Source organism: Dermochelys coriacea, chromosome 3, assembly GCF_009764565.3.
Source record: "Dermochelys coriacea isolate rDerCor1 chromosome 3, rDerCor1.pri.v4, whole genome shotgun sequence".
NCBI lineage: Eukaryota > Metazoa > Chordata > Testudines > Dermochelyidae > Dermochelys > Dermochelys coriacea.
The window spans coordinates 197,390,874-197,416,062 of NC_050070.1; the positions used below are offsets into that span (position 1 = coordinate 197,390,874).

The window sequence follows — 25,189 nt, forward strand, 5'->3', positions numbered from 1 at the left end:
CTCCTCCAGTGCTGGGGTTTGACGTTAATAAAATGCGCTGGTTTCCTGTGTCTCTGTATTTATTCATCTTGAGCACAGACTCAACCTCCATTGATTTGGAGGAGGCCGTAAAATGGCCGGGTGACTTTCACGTTGCTTCAGAGCATCAGCTAATTTATGCTAGTAATTGTACCCAGATAATACAAGCAACGATTTGTCATTCTTGTCAAATATTTTGCAACAAAAACAGAAAACTGTCAGTTGATTTCGAGTAAACTAGCCATCTCACCATTCTTGAGTACTCTTTCATAGTGTGACTTTGAAAAGTGTCGCTTCTGCTCATTTACTGGAAGCGTCGTATCCTCATTTTTGCCCAGCCCATTCAAAATTGTGTGATATTGGCAGTGTTTAGGATTGCCAGCCATAAAGCAGGATCTGATGTATCGATTTGTGGTGTGCAGTTTTTCTTATTGCTATTTCTGTCATCAAGAGAGACGGATTCTTTTTTATTGTTTCTCTCCTTTTTATGTAAACCAGATTTTTCTTTGTCATTACTCTCCTTTTCATGCAAGTCACATTGTTCTTCATCACTCTCCTTTATGCCGCCAGGAAAACTGGACGATTCTCCATCACTTTCCTCACATTTCCATTCCTTATCTTCAGGTAAATCTGCTAATTCCTTAGTAATAGGACTGCCATCATTTACGCTTTGCTCATCAATTTCTTGTGCAGTGGGATGATCACTACTGCCTAAAGCTTGGTCTATGTTTAGATATTTTCCTATCAAATTTGCCCTTTGCTGCAAACTAGATTGCAGTTGAGTTTTTTGCTTCCTATACTGAGCTCTTGAATGCTGCTTCGGAGGCATCTTTTGTTTTCTTCGTGTAAAAACAGACAGTATTAGGGAGAGCAAAAATCTGTGTTCCACAGTCTTAGAAAGTCATCAAACATTGTGTGAAGTGTGGCAAAAGAAATAACAGTATTTAATTTATGTTGTTGTGTTGGTAGGGGTTCAATGAATATCTCTGGCATCTCTTTAAATATGTCCTTTATTAGTCACTGCGTACACTCTTCAAGTCTTAAAACACAAGTACACTTCCATGATTACACAATAATACAAGGTTCACAATATGGCAGCTGAGCTCTCACTTCACTTCAGTTTGTTCTTATATCTCATTGACTGGTGATGCCTCTCCCCTTGTATACCTGCGAGGACATGGCTGACAACATTCTAGGAGGTTCAAGGAAAATGTAGTTCTCAGAAATTCTAAAAGGTTCCACGAGACTCTACAAACATCCAGAACTCTCTAGAAGGAAGGTTAGTGAAAATTAATCCACATATGGAATACCTGAAACATTTTACTTCAAACATTCTACTTTCCCTTTTGTTGCTAACAACAAAACAGACCCTGAGCCTGCCACCCCCTAGGCCTGGTACCCAGGGCGGTCACCTGGGTTGCTTGCACCTGTAACCGGCCCTGATAGAGTATATTTGTCAGCATACAGATGTTTACATTACTCTGACATTTTTTTATACTCCGCTTTTGCATATGTTTGTGTACTTGAAAATATTGGAAGGAATAACTATTTCACTTAAACCTTAAATTATTTCTCAAGATTTTTCAGATTTTAGCAATAAATGAGTCCGGTTACTGTGAAACTGTTCTTGACTGACCTGTATTGTTTAGTGCACTTTAGTTAGCATGTTGAATGTAAAAAAAGTTACATTACGAACATGATCATTCACTTTTAAAAGGACACGGTCAACATAAGTATCACACTATTGTCTGAACATTTTTTTGCCTATTACTTCTATAACTAGCAGAAATTATTTTTCCTTTTTTCCATTTGCTTTCTGTTTCTGATAACACTTTATGTACTGCCAGTTTGTCTATATCCCTTGCATAGACACTTTGTTAAAGATCTAAACAGAGAAAACTAATAGGCTGGACAAAAACAAGTAAGAAATAAGAAAGTATGATTGTACAACTGTAAAAATAGGCAGGGAGATTCACAGGCAGGTTCTATACTTGAAGCTTTTTTTTTTTTTGAAAAAAAACGATTTCAGGGTGATGGGATTTGTTTTTTCTGTTAGAAAACAAAAAAAAATGTATAATGTTGCATTTATCAAACTACATTTGTATTACAAAGACTGGTAAAGGTAGTTTGCATCAAATATAACTTCTTATTTACACATTATAAAAATTTCCCCGTCCGTTACTTTGGAGGCTGTGGGGGAGGAAAGATACTAAGGTTTTTTTAAGCTGTTAGCATTTATTTCTCAGTGTCTGTACCTTCTCTCTGATAAAAATCTAACAAATTACCATAGCTTCCCCTTTTTTTCTAAAAACCCATTTCAGTGCTTTTTTGTTTTTCAGCACTAGATGTCACTGTGGATATCAAAATCTGCTTTCTGTGGCTGTTTAATTCAGACATTTCAAGATAAAATGGCTTGCAATATCATGACTGTAATTGCCATGTCGACATTCTTAAACAGAAGAACATGAGAATGCCAAAACATTGCTGTGGGGACAAGTCCTGATGAATCACACAAACGATTTTGATAGAAATGCTGTCTGAACAACAGTTTAAAAAACTGGGTAAAATGATTATTTATAAATTCAGGATTATTGCAGCTATTTGTGATCATATTCAGCTATTTTTAAAAATACTGTAAGAGCTAAAAAGTTTGACTAATACTTCTTGAGCTGAAAACTTGAGACAGTATGTATTTACTTTCCACTTGCAGTATCTTTTGGTTGGAAATGCCAGTGGCACCGATATATATTTTCCATTTTTAACTGGTTTTTCAAACTTTTTTTTCTCATCAACTGCATCAGCAGATTTAGAATACTTTAAGTAGTCAAGATTTAATGTTTTTTTTGCCTACTCCTTCTGATGTTCGCTACCTGCATCTGGCAGTTGTGACAGAGGTGCTTTCACCAGAGTTGGCTGTTAACAATCAATTTTTGATCATTGTAAACCCTTGTGCAGTACTATTTTTTTTTTTCTGGTGATGACCTTTAATTCATATTTTTAGCTCTCCATTTTATTAGAAATGTATTCCTTTTACTTTGACAGGTTTCAGAGTAGCAGCCGTGTTAGTCTGTACCGCAAAAAGAAAAGGAGGACTTGTGACACCTTAGAGACAAACAAATTTATTTGAGCATAAGCTTTCATAAGCTACAGCATGCATCCGATGAAGTGAGCTGTAGCTCACGAAAGCTCATGCTCAAATACATTTGTTTGTCTCTAAGGTGCCACAAGTACTCCTTTTCTTTTTCCTTGTACCTGTGATCTTCTCCTTCTCCTTTCTCAGTCTCCCTCTCTGGCTTATCTTTATTTATAAAATCAAGTACTGTGGCAACACACATAATGATCACTTTCATGGGACTTACAGTTGAGAGAACTTGTGATCATTTAAAGAACACATAATTCTCCTACTCCCCTGAAGCCTATATAGTTGGACTTGTTGTACTAATGGGGCCTCGTTTTATAAAACGAGAGACATGAAGTACCAAGATATCTTAAAAACTTGGGATGAAATAGTTCTGAAGTAGTTATTCAGTGTGACACATGTAGAATAGAGGGTTGTTTATATGTGTTTTACCAGCCCAGTATCTATTGTTCCGCTACAAACTATACAGATTTTGATTTTGAATGAGAGTTTGGACATAGAGTATCCAAAACAATGTTCTCCTGTATCAGCTGGATCTTTGGATGATATCATACCAATGCTTAATGCCTCACCGGATCATCTCACTTGCTTATTGCTGATACTTATTCATATGCATATGTTAATAAGAGGGGAAAATAATATAGTAGATACAAGTATTGTAAAATAATTAGAAAATCATAAAGGATTCCAATTCTGCTCCTGGAGCATAGCATATTTCCTCCAGGAAAACACTTTCCTCCCTCCTCACTGCACTCAACAATGATTTCTTGGTGCCTTGTCCAGTTTCAACATGGACTTGCATCTGTGAGGAGGAAGAGGAAAGGGAAATTGGGAGCTGATCTACACCTAGCTCTTAACCTAACACAAACACTACTGAAAGTGGCCCAGCCACCAGGGGAACACTGACTGCCCCAGTCAGAAGTGGATTTCAAAAGAAATAGTTGCCTGGTTCCAAGTCTCCCCCTGCTAACTGAGTTGACCTTGTTAGGAAAACTCCCTTCTCTTTCCCCTTCAGCTGCTTGCAATGCCTTCTTGGTGCTCGGACCACTTTAAACTTTCCTTTTCTGCTAGATAGTCTAACTCAATGTTGTCTTATGTTTCTGATTGGTTTTCATTTAAGTTTAAAGGGTTTCTTTAAGTTAAAGCCACCTGGGCTATCGGAGAAGCACAGTTGGGAGCAGCAATTTCTGAACTCACCAGCAGTGGATTAGGGGCAGGATTGAATAAATTAGTTGATTCAGGCTGTGCATTCCAAAGAGGGCCCTCAAGTTTCTGGGCATGTCTGTGCTGCCAAGTGTCTGGCTGCCAGCCTTCTGCTTATGATTGGACCGCTATTTTTGTGGATTATCTACGCCATGCTTAGCCTTAATCCATCCCTGAGGATTGCAATGCATTTTTCAAATGGGGGGGAGAGAGCTGCTTTTAAAATTCCTTTTACAGCCCAGATGCCACTTGTTCAGCAGTTCTTTCTGGGGATCTGGACTCCTTTTCCATTCATTTTCTTGTGGAAATATGCTAAATTGCAAACAGAGTAAGCTCCTGATCTGTCTTTTTTAATTTTTTTAAAGAGAAGCAATAAACTCTCTGATAGCAGCCTATCTGCTAAAGAAGCAGCAAGTGTTCTGGAGAGAAGCAGAGGAAAGAGGCAAAGTGGAACAGGCATTCCTATTTAGACTTGGGTATGAGAGGAAGAAGAAACTCTTAAACACTAACATTTCAAAAGAAAGATGTAAACACACTTTCCCCCTCTCCTTAATTAATTATTTCCAGTAATTGTATAGAAATATCTGTTCAGTGAGATTAGTTTAAACTTATGTAAACTACCAGAGCCACTTCATTATATTCACATTCCAGGATGTGTTTAGTAGTTCAGTAATACACGACTTGGGGAGCTTAAATATATAATGCTGTATTGTACCTAATATGTGTATTAATTGGCAGCTAAGCATATCCTGGACTTCTATTGCAATTCTAATTCAAAGATGAAACTTTGGCCCTATACACTGGTCAAGTACGTAGACTGTTTATAAGATCTGCTAGAGGATAAATGCACCTTTCAGATTGGCAATACAACTACTATAGCCACTAGTGCAGCCTGAGAGTATTCCCAACTGGAGGAAGGGGAGATTTTGTGGTTAAGGCACTGGATTTAGGAGATCAACATTCAATTTCTGAGTGCCAGAGACTTCCTTTGTGAGTTTGGTCAAATCACTTAATTTCAAAGGCTCAGTCGCCTGTTTGTGAGAAACATCAAAGATATGGTGGTGGGGACTAGATAGAAACTTCTATTGCCCCTCTCCCTCTACAGGGGATTTTGCCAGTGGACCCTCATAATCCTGAACCCACCCCTATCAAAGCACCCTCGTAGGCTGAGGTCTAGGTAACTCCTTTGGAACATCATCATGTAGCCCATGCTCTGTGTGTTGCTCAGTCTCCCTGTGCAGTGAGTGCAACTTCTGCTGCGTTCAGAGCAGGCAGGGAAGAAGGGAGATAAGGACTGAAAGAAGAATTTGAAGCTAACTACTGTAAATGTGTAATGGTGGCTTTCTAGAATAAGTACATTGGCAAAAGAAATAAACAAAGGAAACTAGTGAAATATTTGCAAAATTTAACTTTTAAAATGAGAAACTACCTTAACCATGAGACTTCCCTTTTATCCTTCTGCAATCCACTGCCACATTTACAACTGGCTTAACTCAATGTGTCACTTCTAAATATGAGCTGGAACAGGTTGTTTAGCATAAGCAGTTAACACACAATCTATAAGACCCTTCAAGGTGAAGGACCGTTAACACCACTGGAGTTGCAAGAAGCAAAGAGAGGCTGGGAGGAAGCAGCTGGGAGGGCAGCTGTAAGTGGATGAAAGATTGTTGTAATAAACCATAAATCCAGTGTGTCTATTCAGTCATGAATTTAAGCAAAGTTATGAATTTAAGCTCCCAGGCTTGTCTTTTGAAAGTGTTCTGCAGGTTTCTTGGATGAGAACTGATAGGTCAGTTCATTAAAGCACTACAGCAGTTCAGCTGCATTGGTGTAGCGTTTTAACTGTAGACTTGCCCTGAGTTTCCCAGACCTAAAGAACAACTATGTGTAAGCTTGAAAACTTGTTTCTCTCACCAACAGAAATTGGTCTAAGAAGAAATATTACCTCACCCACCTTGTCTCTCTCTAATAACCTGGGACCAACACAACTACAACACTTCATACATTGAAATCAATGGAAGTTTTGTCCGTGCAAAGTCAAAGATCAGACATTTTAACTTATTAAATCGATCCACAATTCTAGGAATGAAGACCAAATTTCCTGAATAATGATTTGTATTTGTTAAAGGTTTATAATGGAAGTGCTCACCGAACGTTACTTGCTGTGGCACTCCTGGGTGTCACTAGGATAATGGTAGTTTATATGTGTTAACAAACAGCTGTAATTCTATGGCTACCAGATTTTGGGGGAGAGAAACAATAAATAATGGAAAAGGTAAGATGACCTTATAAGGTGTCAGAGTAGCAGCCATGTTAGTCTGTATCTGCAAAAAGAAAAGGAGTACTTGTGGCAGTACTTAGGAGTACTTAGAGACGAACAAATTTATTTGAGCATAAGCTTTCGTGAGCTACAGCTCACTTCATTGGATGCATTCAGTGGAAAATACAGTGGGGAGATTTATATACACAGAGAACATGAAACAGTGGGTGTTACCATACACACTGTAACAAGAATGATCAGGTAAGGTGAGCTATTACCAGCAGGAGAGCGGGGGATGGGGGTGGGGGGAGGAGGAACCTTTTGTAGTGATGATCAAGGTGGGCCATTTCCAGCAGTTAACAAGAACATCTGAGGAACGGTGGGGGTAGGGGGGAATAAACATGGGGAAATAGTTTTACTCTGTGTAGTGACCCATCCACTCCCAGTCTTTATTCAATCCTAAGTTAATTGTATCCAGTTTGCAAATTAATTCCAATTCAGCAGTCTCTCGTTGGAGTCTGTTTTTTTGGTTAAAGAATTGCCACTTTTATGTCTGAGTGACCAAAGAGATTGAAGTGTTCTCCATCTGGTTTTTGAATGTTCTAATTCTTGACGTCTTATTTGTGTCCATTTATTCTTTTATGCAGAGACTGTCCAGTTTGACCAATGTACATGGCACAGGAGCATTACTGGCACATGATGGCATATATCACATTGGTAGAGGCGCAGATGAACGAGCCTCTGATAGTGTGGCTGATGTGATTAGGCCCTATGATGGTATCCCCTGAATAGATATGTGGACAGAGTTGGCAACGGGCTTTATTGCAAGGATAGGTTCCTGGGTTAGTGGTTCTGTTGTGTGGTGTGTGGTTGCTGGTGAGTATTTGCTTCAGGTTAGGGGGCTGTCTGTAAGCAAGGACTGGCCTGTCTCCCAAGATCTGTGAGAGTGATGGGTCGTCCTTCAGGATAGGTTGTAGATCCTTCCTGGTGCGTTGGAGACGTTTTAGATGTGCCTGAAGGTGATGGCTAGTGGTATTCTGTTGTTTTCTTTCTTGGGCCTGTCCTGTAGTAAGGGACTTCTGGGTACTGTTCTGGCTCTGTCAGTCTGTTTCTTCACTTCAGCAGGTGGGTATTGTAGTTGTAAGAATGCTCGATAGAGATCTTGTAGGTTTTTTTCTCTGTCTGAGGGGTTGGAACAAATGCAGTTGTATTGTAGAGCTTGGCTGTAGACAATGGATCGTGTGGTGCGGTCTGGATGAAAGCTAGAGGCATAGCGGTCAGTAGGTTTCCGATATAGGGTGGTGTTTGTGACCATCGCTTATTAGCACCGTAGTGTCCAGGAAGTGGATCTCTTGTGTGGACTGGTCCAGGATGAGGTTGATGGTTGGATGGAAATTGTTGAAATAGTGGTGGAATTCCTCAAGGGCTTCTTTTCCATGGGTCCAGATGATGATGTCATCAATGTAGCGCAAGTAGAGGAGGGGCATTAGGGGATGAGAGCTGAGGAAGCGTTATTCTAAATCAGCCATAAAAATGTTGGCATACTGTGGGGCCATGCGGGTACCCGTATCAGTGCCGCTGATTTGAAGGTATACATTATCCCCAAATGTGAAATAGTTATGGGTGAGGACAAAATCACAAAGTTCAGGCACCAGGTTTGCCGTGACATTATCAGGGATACTGTTCCTGACGGCTTGTAGTCCATCTTTGTGTGGAATGTTGGTGTAGAGGGCTTCTACATCCATAGTGGCTAGGATGGTGTTTTCAGGAAGATCACCGATGGATTGTAGTTTCTTCAGGAAGTCAGTTGTATAACTGGTCCTGTAATTCCAGTATTCTTGAGAGGAATAGCATCATTAATTTCCCATCATTTTAGCTTCACTATGCCTGTACTTGCTCATTTGGACAGTTCTGCATTCTGCATCTGCCTTTTTAATTGACATTCATTTCAGAGAGCTGTTGATGCCTGCGTGGGCTGCTGCCACAGCACCTGCATTTCACAGTAAGCTGTTCACAACAATTTTCTGATCTTGGGAGCTGCAGAATTTTTAATAGTTTTTCTTGATTGATGAGGGTGATATGGCCTAAAGCACTAAGACAGAGAAAAATCTGATTAGGAAGTTTCTTCTCAGTTGTGGTTTTCTTTGTGGCTTTGAATAGTGGAAGTTAGTTTCTTCCAGAAGAGTAAAGTATGTTTATGGTACCTCTTTTTTTACAATGAAGTTGAATCCACTAGCGAGAGAGGATAGTTTTAATTGCCTTGTTCTGTTATTTGGGAGAGGAGGATTTGGTGGTGATTTTATGGTTTTATGAGAGACTCACTACATATGTATGTAAACATCAAAATTCATAGTGAATGATAATATATTTTTAATATTTCTTTTTAAAGGGCAATTTTTCTTCAATTTTCCAAAACATTCTAATAAAAGCACATCATTCAGAGTACTGGGTTCTTAGATTACAAAATACTCACTATAGCATTAGTGATGTGTTCCCTATTCAACACAAAAGATAGCAAGCTTCTAACGAAGCTCTGCTATGGCTGGCAATTTAAATGTGCAAAGGCAGAAAATTCAGAATTACTGTTATTCTGGGAACAAGAACTCTGTCTCAGTGAACATATAAACGTAGGACGTAAACTTGATGAAATATATACAGTATTATGCAATATAGACAAAGAGTCTTTAACAGACATTGGTAATGAGGAAAACAGCTTCTTTGGTACAAGACACAGTGAATCAGTTTTTTCCTTTTTTTTAATGGGTGCCTTGTCATTTTAATGGGAATCTCAAATTTGTCAGTCATTTTCTTGGAACAGTTTTTGGCTGTAATTGTCTTGTCAATCACAATTAGATACAACTGAATTTCTTGCAAATGCTGCTTTTGTCTTGACTAGTCACGCTAAATGATTGCAAGGGCATTACTTTTTTCCCAGTTTTGTGGTAAGATGCTTGTTGCGGTCTCTGCTCTCTTGCTATGACAATTTCTGTCTGATTTCTCCTCTTGGATGTCCTGTCTCAAACTCAACGGGTCAGATGTTGAACTTGTATTCTCCCCTTTTAATTTCTTTAGAACCATTGCCAATAAATCCATTGTCCTTCTATTCACCTATGCTCACAACCTTTGGTGTCTTATCTAGTTCCATCTCTGTCCTTCTCTCCACACATCCAAGCTGTCGCCAGATCACATCAGTGCTAAATGCTCTCGCATGTTCAATTGGGGCACTGAGAATTGTAGCTACTGTTGTTTTAGTCTTTTTGCAGTCCTTGTATTCTGAACCCTTGTATTGATAGTTATGTTAATATTGAAGGTCTTGCAGAGACTTGCATCCTCACAGAGTATGTCATAAGTAGGAGGCCAGCTCTTCAGACATCAGTAGCTCATGGCATTGTCCACTTCTGAATATTTAGCAGTGTAAACATGAACATAATAGGCTGGGGTGTAGAAGACCTTTTTGAACATCAGCTTTGTTTCCAAGCTGTGTTTCAAACTCCTGGAAAACTGTCACACAAGAATTTGTGCATATCTTCAAAGATGCAATTCAGTATTCCCCAAATACAGTGAGTCATCTGTTCTACATTTTTCAGGTCTTGATGGGTTATCCATTGCTGCAAATACACAAATCTTCATGGATATCTATCTGTGAGTGTTCTGGTAATGTTATGTCATTTCTCTGCAGCTGTCCTAATAGCTCTCCAAGTTTGATCCAGTGGCTGACATGATTGCTGTGTTATACAGGAACTCAGAGTTTCAGGATGTTTTTCAGGTCATTACATTTTGTATTTGGTTTTCTTGATCTGTGGCAGCTTCACTGAAATGTTCAGAGTACAGTGTAGAAGGTCCAGACAACCTTGATAGCTGAGTTGATCCCACCCAGAATACATCAAAGATCTTGTCAGTGGTGATCAGCTGATCTACTGGAGTCTGGGCTCAGCATGAGTTCATTCTTATCCTTGGAAGAAAAGTTATAGAGGATCTATAAATTATCAAAGAACTCCTGTAGCTGATTGATTCCAGCGAAGTTTCTGGCTGCTCTCCAACAATAAATTCAGAGTAGCTGTGCTAGACTTGAGTTCTGTTTAGAGGGTTAAGAGGCAGATAGCTATTCTGGATTTCCTACCCTCCCGCCTCTTCCCTACAATTATCATGGGTGCTCTTTTTGATGCAGAAGAGATCCAGTTGTTTAGCAGGAGGTTTTCAGCATAGCAATTGTAACTTCAGTTATATCCTGTAGCTAAACAGTCAGTCGGATGAATAGCTTACCCATGAATGATATTGAGCTTTCCCATCAGCGTTTTTTTTAATTTTAATTTGATTTTTTTTTGGTTTGAACCCTTTACTGGGACATGCTAGCCATTCACTCTGTCTTGGTAGCCCGGGTTCTCTTCTTCTTCACCACCACTGGCTTCTGGCTTCGCAGGATAGTGCTGGCATGGAACAGAGCTGCCATGCACAGATCCTTGCAGTAGTTGTTCTTGCGGATGATGTGACGCAGCCTGTTGAGCGTAGCCTGGGCGTTCTGTTAATGGTCATCTTCTCATAGTTTGTGGCTGCCTTGCGCTCGTCTGCCCATTTCTTCAGCACCACCACAATCTCCTTCCCATCCGCCGCGGGCTCCACGGCAACCATCTTGCAATGGATCAGCCTGTTGTAGTGGAAGGAGTTTCTGGCCTTCAGGTTGTTCGGCTTGGTTCTGTAGGTTTGTTTGTTCTGCTTGTGGAGAAAGCTGGAGCTGTTGCGAACGATCATCCACTGCAGGTGGGTTGACATTGCCCTTCTCTCGGGTACATGAACAAGACTCAGAGCTTACTTGAAGTTGTGGACTTATCTATCATCAGAGTTTAACCGTCTTCTCCTTTATATATTTGACACTTCTTTTCGTTTCTGCAGAAGGGGTGCAGAAACCTAGTCCATGGTGACTGGACACACTCATGATGAAGAATTTGTTCATGTTCATTCAATTCTTGCACATCAGTGTTTGTGGGGAAAATTTGCAAAAGCCCCCTGATATTTGACAATTCTACATGCTGTATGAAAAAGATTTTTTCTGTTAGAGAGATACTTTGGGCCAGCAAATTTTCAGACGTGTTTGCTTGCCTCTTTGATTTTTTTTTTTTTTTTTTTTGCTTTTTGTTTTTAGCCACAACAAATGCTTTGCTTTTGAAGGGATGCACTGACTCGGGCTTGTTTTCACCAAATGAAGATACTTCCACTTGCCCACTCCATAAACAGTCAGATTCAATTTCTGAATTCTTCACTTTTGTATGTGTATTTCATCTCAACTTCTTAGCCTTCACAATGATCCAGAGGGGTGCTCAATTTTCTTCTTCAGGCACTGGCTAAGAATCCAGCAATCAAGAGTTGATGCTACATGCAACAGTGTCCCCATCAAACTGCATGGAGGAATTTGGGCTGGTCTAATACTCAACGGCTCTCCCTGTCTTAGTTGAACTCCTTGCAAGATTCTGTCTTCTGCTGTTTTCTTATCTTGTTGTCACTCTCACAAACTCCATGGCTGAACTTTCCTAAAGAATAAAGGAAACTGCTACACAAAGAGAAGCTAATTTAAAAATAAATGGGTATTTACTGATTCAACTCTCCTCCCAGCGGCAGGTTCTTCTGAGCTAGCACGACTATATTTCCAAGAACCACCTATGCAGAAAAAACTTGGGATCATGAGTCCTCTGCTAAGGTGCACTGGAGTCTCTACCTTGTTGAGCTGCATTGTGGTGGGGTGGACTGACCCTCCACTTTCTGGGCTACTTTTTGTTTGGGGTAGCTGCAGCTCCTCCCTGACCACAAGAGGCACTGAGCTGCTGTTGCTGTAATAGCTCTTTGGGTCTGCTTCTCCTCTGATGGCTCCTGATGCTACTGCTTCTCTCTATGTGGAGTTCAGAATAGAGGAAATACTCTGGCAGCTCCAGCTGCTCCCTTGTGAGCAGCTGCCCCTTCTGCAATTGTACTAGCCCCTCTGCTGCTGGCTGCGAGCACAGTGGAGGGTAGCAGCAGGCCTGGACAGAAGCTTCTGTGCCCAGGGACAGGCATCTTCTGTTTGGAAGATTGGTATCAGCACCTCTGACCATTCAAAGGCAGCGGTGCCAGTGTGTGGTGGAACAAGATGGCGGCGGCCTCAAAGAGTTGCTATTAAGGTGATTTGAGTCCTGGGCTAAGGCACTGACAATGACAGACAGGTCTCTCCTGACTTCTAAGCAGCACTCACAATGAAGAACCTTTGTGGAATCTGAGGACCCTACATCTTGAAGATAAATTTCCAAGTAAGGATGGATAAATCTGCCAATTCCTAACCATGAGACCATGCTTCCTTCAAAAGAAACCCTATCAAAGCGTGCAAGATCAGTTATCTCCATTCTAAAACAAAAAGCCCCAGAAGCTGCCCTACTGAAGCATGAAAGATTGGTGCACTGGAAACTAGATCATATCACTAACAACACAACTGGTATTCTAGCAGCCTACTTGGTGATATTGTTTTTAAAAAAGAATTTCGGGAGAACCAAAACTTGAAAAGCAATGCAAATGTTACATAGCAATATGTTTTGCCTTCATTTAATTGTTAATTACACACTTAAGAATGTTCTTTGTCCTGATAAATCTAACTAGACTTTTTATTACAGTCACCCAGAAAAAGATTTAATTAAGTTGAGGTGAGAAGAGAAGCAAAGGAATGTTATATTTTTTGATGTCCAAACAAGTCAGTCAGTGTTGCTTATTGGTTGTAGGGGAAAATGCAAACATCTACTCTCTGTCTTAATAAGTGCTGTATATCCTGGTCTCATTCATCAGCTCACCTAAAGCTTGCCTGGAGAAACTTTTCCATTGGGAACTGGAGCTGACAATGTGGTATGTGCGAAATTTCAAACCCTCGAACATTATCTCACTGTTTTTTCCTAATCATGTTCTTATTAGTAAAGTCCTTTCTTGACTCTTTCCAGAGCTGTGAACAAATATATATTATATTTCTGGGAAATGGGTAATCCAGCTATTCAATGAGTACAACATTTCATACACTGAGAACAAAAAGGCCTGTATTTTCAGTATTTATCTTAGGCGGAACTGGAAGTCCCACCTATAGTTAAGGTTGTCCAACCCTTCCTATTATAAGCCCCTCTTCTCAGTTGCTTATGCCTTTGCCACATTGGTTCACTCTGATTTATTTTGATGCTTTCAGCTAAAGTAGTTTAGTCAAGACTGAGTTTAGAGAAGAATATATTATTTTGCGCATGTTAAAAACAAAACAACAAAGCATAGAGAAGCTCCGGGGCTCCCAGTTGGAACAGTGACTTGCTGTTCAGTGGGGGAGGAGGTGGGAAAAGAATGGGCTGGAGAGGTCACTCTGGTGTCAGGAATGTGTCTCTTGCTATCCCTGCAAAAAATTGCCAAATTCAACCAATTTATAAGACAACCCCCCTCATCCCACAGAAAAATTTGCACACACTCAGCAGAGACTTAATAGAGTTTAACTAAATTATCCAAAGGTTCCATCTGCACTGAGCATGTTCCAGCACAGGGCTGCAGGACTGGGCAGAATTTTCCCTGAAACTGCCCTTCCTGGCTGCCTGAGGTCGCTGTGGCAATGGGCAGCAGAAGTGAGAGGAAGGAGATTCTCCCCTGTGCTCTCAGTGCTCCCGGTGCTGGCACCAAAGCAGTGTGGAGGGGGAAGCGTATGTTTCAAATACACATGGCTAAGAAATGGGGGAAAGAGGAGTTTTCAGGGGCGAGGGGTGAGAGGGAAGTGAAAGGGGAGGAGGGGCAGGAGCTCGGGAATGGGGAGGTTAGATAAGAGCAGAGGAGGACAGACAGGCTGGGGGCACAGAGGCAGACTGGTGTAAAACTGTTGGAACACGCTCCCCTCCAAAACTTGGAATTGAACCCATGAGTTCTAAGTTTGTACATTTCTCTGCTGTCAGCAAATAACTGTGCCACCCCCTGGGAAAGTGAGTGCTCATCCCAGTCTAGTGACTGGTGCAAATAAGATACCAGTGCTCTATTTCTGCCAGTCAGTCCATTAGTTTAAGTGGTAGAGGTCTGTGCTGTGGATCCAAAGATCTAGATGCTGATGCTGATCCAAACTGCGGGTCAATATTATTACACAAGACAGAATTTGTGTTCAGTTTTGTTTAAATTAGGAAATTGCATTTTAAAAAAACTACGTTAAAATAATGTTAAGGTTGCAAAGTCCATTTCTTAAGTTAGAAAAAGCCATAATTAAATTTCCCATGCAACCTTAATTTGCCCCCCTTCTCCCTGTGGTATAATCCAGTCTTTAATGACATGATCACATACTATTTTTTCATCAGGACCTTTGCCTCATTCAGTGCACAGGCTGGACTGTGCTCTTGGAATGAATTGGAGTTGGGTAGTGAATGAGGCTCTTGTCTGCCTCATTAGTTGGAGAAATTGGAAAGTGTGTAGTGAATGAGGATGGGAATTGCAGAAAGAGAAAGGATAGTCTTCAGGTTAAGGAAGCTGAATTGGATTCTATGCCTGCTTCTGCCACAGATTTCCTAGGTGGTAAGGAAGGAAGGTAGTAAGGAAGGTGGTAAGGAAGGTAGTTTTCAGTTGGCCACTGTTTGTATGTTCTGCATTTTCCAAGTACCTTGAGTCATCTGGGGCCAGGTTTGCAGAATGCTCATGACTGCAACTGAAGTATATTGCTACTGTGGTTTGGATAAATAAAGTGCTGTACAACTAATAAGTATTCTGAAAAATCAGTCCCTAGGTTTCATAAGTTGGGCACCCAGAATTAGTGAATACTTCTGATAGTTTTGCCCTTAACTGCTCTGTGCCTTCATTTCCCATCTGTGAAATGGGGATAGCAATAGACCCTTATCTTATAGGGATGTTGTAAAGATAAATTCATTGTTTGTTTTTCACTTTTGGGGATAAAGTGGAAATATCCATGAATAAATTATTAACTTAGTATTTAGTGCAAGGTTTGAAAGATGTGAAGTAAATAACATCTGGGGCCACACAATGAATGGCAATTAAAAAAGAGAAATTGGAATGTACCCATTCACTCAATGCTGTCCATTCTGTGCATTGAATGATGCAGGAGTCCTGTGGAAAAATATGATTATGCAATTGAAGACTGTATTATAATGCATAGGCACAAGGGGGCAGACTTAAGGTTGCACAGGTATTTTTGAACCTTTCAGTGATTAACTTTGCAACTTTGGCATTCTATTGATGTTGGGGGTTTTGAATGTAACTTATTTTTATTACAGCCTAAACTGCAGACCTTAGCTGAAGCCAGTCCTGTTGCTCTAGGTGCTGTATACATGCTTAGCAGGAGACAATCCCTGCCCTGAAAAGCCTGCAATCTAAATAGACCAGGAAAGCAAAAGGTAGGACAAAAGAAGCATCCTATAGGTTGAAAAGTGACTTCTTACAGACTTGGGGCATTGTTTCAGCCATGCAGGAAGACAGACAAGATGCAAGGGGCATGGTTTAATTGGGTCATAACTTTATTAACTTATCTGGGAAATACTTGGCAATAAATCGTACAGTGCAGGTCATTCTTTCCTGAATCATTTCCATCTATTTGAGAGTGCTGCCATTATTCCTGCCTCTCTGGTCCCAGCCTGGCTGGGACTCTACCACCCAATTTGTGTGTGTGTGTGTGTGTGTGTGTGTGTGTGTGTGTGTGTGTAAGGGCCTTTCCCCAAATCCAGTTTATCAGGGCTCCTTACCCGTATCGAACAAGTACCCATACTAAATATTTGCCTCAAAGAGGTTCCAGGTTGACCCTTGACTGGGTTTCCAGGTAATTAAGTATTCCCTACTGAATATTGGCCAAAAATATATCTGCTCCCCATTCACAATTTGTACCCCCATCAGCTATAAAAATGTGCATACCCCATATGATATTTTCTGATGGGTGATTATTCATTCTCCCTGTTCACTTACAAATTTAGCCCCTTTTCAATTTACATATCTTCTGGCTTTGTAAACCTGTGGAGTCCTGGCAGCTCCCCACAATGCTCTTTGCTGTAGTATTTCACAATAATTTTAGTCCTGGATCTGCTCCAAATCTTTCTCTGCCCTGATTTTATTATAAAATTGCAAATCATTCCCATCCAGGTGAACAATAATCACATTGGATGGCAATTCTCTGGCTGCCATAGAGCCTAAGGGGCATCAGCTAGTCCCAGAGCATGCTCCTCCTTTTATGCCAACTCAGGGTTGCCTCACCCCAACGCCCAGGTGTGAACCTTCAGGTAAATAGGCCACCTGCCTGTGGGCTCAGTGCACAATATGGTGTCCACAGATCCACATGCAGCTTTCCTGACAGGCTTGCTTGCTCCTGAAATTGGATTGATAGTAAAACTAGGCATTCACGCCATTTGATTATGATTATCAGTTGTATGCATTTTAATGTCAGCATCCAACCACGTGTAAGCCTTCAGTCCCTACCTTGAGTTGGGGCGTTGCTTTGACATCCCAAACCTGAGCGAGTGGGACCCGAATTCATGTGGGTCTTGTTAGGGGTGTGTGTGTGTGTGTGTGTGTGATATTTCTGACTGTGTGGAGATTCTTCCACTTCCTTCCTTGAGTTTTCATCAACTGTGTTGTAATTGTGCCGCCTTAAATCATCTCTTTAGAGTCTTTGCTCTCTCTCATATTTTTGCTTTAGAAATTCTTAGGCAAAAGAGAAGAGTGGAGGACTCTTTATCCTGATACCCAAAAGAAAGGGAACTCGTAATGTATCAGTAAAGCAGATGAAGATGCCTAACAACAAGTATACATCCCCTAGCAAACAAAAAGGAGAAAAATATGAAAATAAACTGAAGACAATAAACGGTTTAAATACTTTTTGTAAAGTTGTCAGCTTTTTAGCTGAAGTCCTCAGTTTATCAGCCAAATTATACTTTTCTTTGCTGAGAACATAAAACAATTGTAAATGAACTTGACCGAATTATTCCTGGAAAGAAGGAAGTTACGTTTTTTTTCTTGTTTTTAATCACTGTGGTTTTATGTAAATTCTAAACGTGACTCTTCATTTTTTTTTTTTATATTTTTAAAATAAATTTGATTTTTTTTTCCCACTGGAAGTGATTTAATGCTATGGATTGCCTCTTTGTAAAATAATGATAATAGAAGTTGTGTTTACATTATTGATGCTACACTTTCAGAATAGTAGTTGGACAGCCTAATTGTATACTCAACTTTTTTTTGTCTTGATGCTACCTCTCATCTATCTTTCATTAAAAGGGACAGCATACATGTTAAACTCAGATTTACTTCCATGTCAGACAGCCCTGGTTGGTGTCTCATTTTAAAAAAAAAGAGAGAGAGAGAGAGTGACTTCAAATGCTAATGACATCACATATTCCAAGAGCTTAGGCCACTTGCCTAGTTTTAATTATTCCAATGTATGTTGGACATTCTAATTATTTTCTATCAGAAAAATGTTAAGTTTGATGCATCCTGGGTGCCCTAGAAGGGTTGTAATTTAAGCAGCAGTATTTGGCTTCATTTGTTGCTGTCAGTGGCTTTTACTTGGAAGTCATGAAAAATAGCTGAAAAAATTCCTTTCTGTCCTGTTAACTTTTATGCCATTTTCATTTATGTAGTGGATGTTTTACATTTACATGAGAGCTGTACATGGTACTATCCGTCAGACATCACTGTGATTTTGGTAAAGGGGGCAGAAGTTTACCATGATGTATTTATGTATTCATTCACATACTAAAATCCTGAAACATCAAAAGTCATAGCTAATTTTTGGTAAACACAGGGGTGTGTGTGGGAATTTAAAATGTTACTGGTTTTGGAGGGGCATGTTAGAGCAGCGGCCGACGGCTCGGTCAGCAAATAGTGGTCAGCAGCGGGAGCAACAACTGGGTCAGCGAACAACGGTCAGCTGCCAGGGCTGGAGCAGTAGCTGGGTCTGGGGCTGGGTAATTAATGTCATATCCAACTGGTGAACATGACCACTTATTGCATGTTACCCAATTGAAGATGGTAGGCCCACTTGGATCCTACTGAGGATGTTTGATTGCTTACTGAATCCCATCTGAGACAAATGTGGTGTTTTTTTTTTAAATGTGCAAGAAAAATTAATACTAATGGTGGAAAAAGTACTTTATAATTTAACAGTCAGACACAAAGGTGTGTGTGTGGGGGGGGAGACGACGACGATCCTTGCAGGGGCTATAGCCACCCCAAAATTTGCCTCACCACTACCCCTACCAGCACAAAGGTTAAATGGCACACAGATTTAAAAGTGGCATGGTATGGCATTGCAGTTCTGTGCTGCTGCTGGTGGCGGCGCTGCCTTCAGAGCTGGGTGCCCGGCCAGCAGCCGCTGCTCTATTGCCTCTCAGCTCTGTAGGCAGCACCTGCATCCAGCAGCAGGGCAGAAGTAATGCTAGCAAGTCTGCTGTGAAAAGTGATATTTGTATGTTTGTTAATGCTGCTTTTCACAGTCACCCAGCTAGCTAACAAGTCTGCTGTGAAAAGTGATAGTAACAAACATACAAATATCACTTTTCACAGCAGACTTAGCACCCTGTTGCCACCCTTACTTCTGCCCTGCTGCTGATGCCAGCACTGCCTTCAGAGCTGGCACCTCTGAAAGCTGTGCCACCGCTGCAGCAGGGCAGAAGTAAGGGTGGCAAGAGGGTGCTAAGTCTGCCGTGAAAAGTGATATTTACAGTTTCTTCGCGCCTCCCCCCAGTATTAAAGAGTAGCTATTTAAAAACAAACAAAATAACCTTTTATACTCATAACAATAATTAGATTAAAATGTTTGTCTTAATTTAAAAGCGGTGAGAAAAGGTAAACTCATTCAATAGGATTATACACTTACCATTTAAAATAATGTTAAATATAAAAATGTGATTTTAACTTATAAGGGGGGGTTGCATTTTTAGAGGCTTGCTGTCTGAAAGGGATTGCCAATAGAAAAAGTTTGAGAACCACTAAAGTAACACATTTCCCCAGGGAATATGTTTTTGGGAGATATTATTTGTGTTCCCATCTTTTGATCTTACTGTATATACCTTATCTCCTATTGCTCTTGTTTGCTCATTGTATTTTATGAATACCTTTATCTTTCTTGCCATGAATCTGTGCACTTCATTGTCTTCTATAACTGAAATGGAGGCCCTTCTGTCATGGTTATAATTCAACATTTGGATTGAGGAACTCTTAATTCTCACATGGTGCTTTTTGTAAACCTAATGTTGTTCTTATCAGATAAATAGAATTATTTTTTGCTTCTCTGGTTTATAGACTTGTCTTTTCTCATGACTTTTACACTGTATCTAGTAAAAATTCTGAATTAGATAATGACTGAGTATACTGTATAATTTATAATTGCATTAGCAATACAACTTAAGTGTCTGCCTAGCTGCTGTTTTTTTTTTCAGTGAAATAAACAATTAAGGGCAAATTCACATACCTGATAACAGGAGTTTACCCTTCTTGCCCTGAGCGAACCAGGATTACAAAAGGAAAGTATCAAAATCCATAGCCATGTTATGACACACAACCAATTACTAATGACATTTGTGCTAGAGCACTAGTTTTTTTATGCTTTTGAGTACACAGAATCAAATTGATAGTTTTAAAGGGCATCTTATTCTGTCCTTATAACATCTTTGATTGTTTCTTTGACTTGAGATCAAAAGGAATATATTTTTTGCTATTTGTTGACCTTTTAATAGACTCTTAATTTGCTTTCCCATAAGTGACAACCTGTATTTGATGTCAGTGACCTGGTGAAAATGAGCAAATTATTTCTGGGAAAAATGCAAGATGAGAATGCTCTCGTCAACTACCAGAAAAGCCATTATAAACTCTCTTTCCCACACAAAATTAATGCAAAAATCTGTTTAAAATTACCACTAAAATGTTGTCTTGTAGAACTAAACATTGAGCGCTACATAAAGATGTTAGATTCAGAGTTGCTGTTGTGACCTTTTTCACATTATTATGCCTAGGTGAATTGTTGAGGGTCTCAGAACCATGCCTGATCTTAGTAAATGGGCTACAGTATACAGGAGCACTGAGGAGTTTTAAAGATTGAGGTCTTTTTATTTGTGAAGTTAGTCTTCAAAACATAAATCTGTATTAACACAAATAAATAAGTTGCTAAGTTGGAAAGATACTCACTGACTTTAAAGGTCAGTTGTTTTCATAGTCTTCTTCAAATAGTTAATATTTGTAAAGCTTTTGTTCGTGGTGGTTTCTAGAGTTCAATGCTTATGGCTACAAAGGATGCACATAGGAATTTCTGTACTGGATTAGACCTGAAGTCCTTCTAGTCCAGTCTGCAACCTGACAGTGGCTAGCACCAAATGTTTCAGAGGAAGATGCAAGAAACATTCTCATTCCTAATAGTTGGTTTGGTTTAAGTCATGATGGGCTTTCAAAATTTGTTAGCATTAACTGTAACTCGGCATGTTTGTTGTCCATATAAATGCCCAGTCCCTTTTTGAATCCTGCTAAGTTTTTGTCCTCAGAGACATCCTGTGGCAATGAATTCTGCAATTTAATTGCTGATTGTATGAAAAATATTTCCTTTTTATTTGTTTTGAATTTGCCACCTTTTAGACTCTTGATTGATTGATTGAATGTCCACTTGTTCTTATGAGTAAGGACCTGAGAAAATGGTGACACCATAGCATAAAACCAACTTCCAAGTCCCCACCCATACTGGGGCTGTGACATGCTGCTGTCATACACTAAGAGCCACGTGCCCACTCCTGTGTCCTGCCTTCCCCCAGGTGGAAAAATTGCAGTATTGGGCTAATTTAGCAATTTCTGTGCATTCTGTGAAATCATGGTTTTTATAGGGCCCTGCTTATGAAACAGGAAATACCAATCCCTCTAAATGATTTTTAAAATAAAATACCAAAGCATAGTGCAATTATTTCTTATAAAAAGTATTGTTTTAAAGTTGTCACTACTTTAATTTACAACTGCTGGTGCCAAAACACATTAGAACCCAGTCTGCAGTATGTTCTGCCTTTGCAGAGTGGAGTCTGCTATGATCTCTGCTGCAGTGACAAATGTGAAAGTAGAACTTTCTAATGGAGAGAACAGCTCCTCATACCACGCTGCTGAGCCGTACCCTGACGTACTTGTTGTTATGGCCCATGTAATCATCTGGTGTCTAGCATTTTTACAGAAAATAGGAGGAAAATGCTTTTGGGATTATTGTGCTATTTCCTTTCTATTGTTTTTTCTTTTTTTCTTTCTGGTTTCTTCAAAGGCAGCTCTTGAAATACTTTATGCTCTAACCACATTGCTCCATTACACCTCTTTTTTTAATAAAAAAATAAATGGTTAGCTGCCCAAATTTTTGAATAATTGTGTCACATATTCTATTTGTAACCATATAGATGTATGTTTCTTGGAATATATAATCACACATCCCAGTTGCATATCACTAGAAGTATATTGCTTGTTTGTTATGAGAAAAAACAAATTCACCATTACTTTGCATTAAGTGTAAAATCCTGTGCAGACTGTAACTGTAATTTCTTTCTTACGTTAGCTTTTAAAATGCTCATTTTGTGTAAGATTAAATTCTAAATTCAGTGTTAATCATGTCCTTTCCTTCATCAAAATACCTCCTCAGATACTCTGTCTTGGAGTTTCATCCCATTCTTCATGTACACCACAAGAGTTAAAAGTGGTGCTAGTGTTAGGATATGATCCAAAGCGCACCGAAGTTGATGGAAAGTCTCCCATTGACTTCAAGAGTCTTTGGATCAAAAGCCCAGCAAACATCCCAGCTCATATCAAGCCAAAGTTTATCAGACATGATGAGAACCAGTTGTACTAACTTGTATATGTGATGTGAAAATTACCTTGGGACAGATCTGTGTGTGTAATCCTTGGCCCCAGTTAATCAGTTCCATCTCCACACTACTTGCTCTCCCATTCATGCTCCATTTCTTGTTCCCATCCTCTCCTTCACATGCACACCTCTTGCTTTGAACCTTTCAAGTTGTGTGTGTGCACTTCTCTTTCTTGAGAGGTTTGATAATGCTCTTAAGTTGGTGGGAGTTATGTGTACGCCAGGAGTGCAGGATCAGGCCGTGTATTTATAATGAAGGAAGTTATCTGATTCTTCTGAAAGATAAGTGCTATATAAACAGAAGATTAACTTTTCTTATAGTATAGGAACATAAAGTTTAAGTATAATGTGTAGCTTTTAATAGCATTTATTCATTTTCATTTTATGTTCATGGTATTTTTTAACTTTTTAAAGGCATAGTTGTATGACAGACTTTTTAAAGATTTCACATAGAATATTAAAAGAAATGCAAACGTACTCAAAATTAAGAGACGCTAATGTCATGAAAGCCTTTTTTTTTTTTTTTTTTTAAAAAAGAGGGGGGGGGGCAAAGAAAACTTTAGCTGATTCTATTCCTGTTCCTTTGTGCTTAAAATTGTAGGAGTTTTAGTTCAGTTTGAAATTGCACAGGAACTCCACTTATCTATAAACAATAGGCCACTGTTTCAGCGACTTTTTTCTCTGCATGCATAGCCTATGTAATTCTTTCTCCTCTGTAACTTATTTATTTATTTTGAAATTAAAGAAATAAACACTGTTTTAGCAGCCTGGCATTCATGAGCAATCCTACAATATACAGAATGATGGAGACTTTTTTTTTCTTTTCCAAGGAAACAGATTAGTTTCAAGTTTCCAAGTATTTTAAAAGGAATCATGTAAAAACATAAATATATACCTGGAGGAAAACCAGTTATGAATTAAGAACTTCTTTTGTGTATTGAGAAAGGAGTACTTGTGTACTTCCACTCAGTAGAAAATACAGTGGGGGAGATTTATATACACAGAGAACATGAAGCAATGGATGTTACCATACACACTGTAACGAGAGTGATCAGGTAAGATGACAGAGCCAGAAGACAGGTTTCAGAGTAGCAGCCGTGTTAGTCTGTATTCGCAAAAAGAAAAGGAGTACTTGTGGCACATTAGAGAGTAACAAATTTTATTTGAGCATAAGCTTTCATAAGTTACAGCTCACTTCATCGGATGCAGCCAGAAGAGTACACAGAAGTTACCTACTACAGGACAGGCCCAACAAATTAAATAACAGAACGTCATTAGCCATCATCTTCAGCCCCCAACTAAAACCTCTCCAATGCATCATCAGGGATCTACAACCTATACTGAAGGGCGACCCATCACTTTCACAGATCTTGGGAGACAGGCCAGTCCTTGCTTACAGACAGCCCCCCCACTGAATGCATCCGATGAAGTGAGTTGTAGCTCACGAAAGCTTATGCTCAAATAAATTTGTTAGTCTCTAAGGTGCCACAAGTACTCCTTTTCTTTTTGCGGATACAGACTGACACGGCTGCTACTCTGAAACCTGCCTTGGTGAATAGTTGTCTGTGGTTTTTTTTTTTTTTTTAATATGGCATTAAATTTTAGCGCCAGACCACAGAAAACTTTCAGTCATTGTGAACCCTGGATATTATAGCATATTTTTGTTCAAGTATACCCAAAGTTCCTGTTACCACAAGAATCTTCTCTGGTTATGGAGTCTCGTTGACTACTAATGCAAGGACTTTTGCCATTGCATATTTTTACACATTTTCTTTAATTTGGAATTACGAATTTTTGCATAATTTAAATATAGACTTTTGGACAATTTACTCAGCCAATGTAATGTTCTATTTTATCAGAAATGTCTGCGCAATATGTTTTCTGAACTGTGTGTCAGCAGTTAACTGTTTAATATTTAAATAAAGAATTAAGTTTTTGCAGTGGAAAGTGTAATGGAAATTAAGCTGAACCTCTTGGAGCAGATTATTAAAAGGGCAGTGTCATAATTATTTACCATTTTAATATGTGCAATGCCAATAGCATTATAAAATGTGACTAATTGGATGATGCTTATAATACTATACTACTACTTATACTGATAAGGGAATATTTGAAGTGTACTTTGGACACTCTGTATTTCTTCAAGTAACTGTACTGTTGGCTTTAAAGAAAACTTACACGAGATATGATTTACATTTTCCATACAGGTAAAGTTACTAAAACAATGTTTGATTTCTACCTACACAAACTGCATATTTTATGCTACACATTTTAACATGGTTCAACATGCCTAGCCCAAAGATTCAAACAAGTATTTTAGAACCATACTTTAAAAAAAAAAAAAAAGAGTAGATCTTCATTGCGGGATTGGGCCATAAAAGGTTTTACTCCCAGTTAGCCCTACAGACTAACATAGCTCTGGGGGAGTGAGTGGGATTCTATTTTGGCACTCATGTCTTCTACAGAGTTAGTAAAGAAATTGCAGTTTCAGAATATTTGTTTCTGACCATGTGAGAACAAGGAAGAACCCAGGGCTGTCATTTAAATAAACAACTAAAATCCCATTCTTCTTGTAGCCTTGATTCAGGAAAGTGCTTAAGCATTGCTCATATTAAGTGTGCTGAAGTGCTGTCTTGAATAGGGATGCTTTCTTGAATTGGCCATTTACTTGTCAACTGAGCACATTTGATCTGGAATTAATGACTGTCCAAAAAATAATAATTTTTTACAAAGTCACTTT

General features: G+C 39.4%; 2 protein-coding genes across 6 annotated transcripts in view; one reads left to right on the top strand and one right to left on the bottom strand.

Moving 5' to 3' along the window:
* The window catches only part of KIF16B (kinesin family member 16B), a 285,774-nt gene that overhangs the window by 80,146 nt on the left and 180,439 nt on the right, over window positions 1-25,189 (top strand). The window lies entirely within an intron of this gene.
* LOC119852544 (60S ribosomal protein L28-like) lies at window positions 10,674-11,419 on the bottom strand. The gene is given in 2 exon segments (XM_038393806.2): window positions 10,674-11,141; window positions 11,144-11,419. Coding segments are annotated over 2 exon segments (411 nt in total). The 5' UTR covers window positions 11,391-11,419; the 3' UTR covers window positions 10,674-10,977.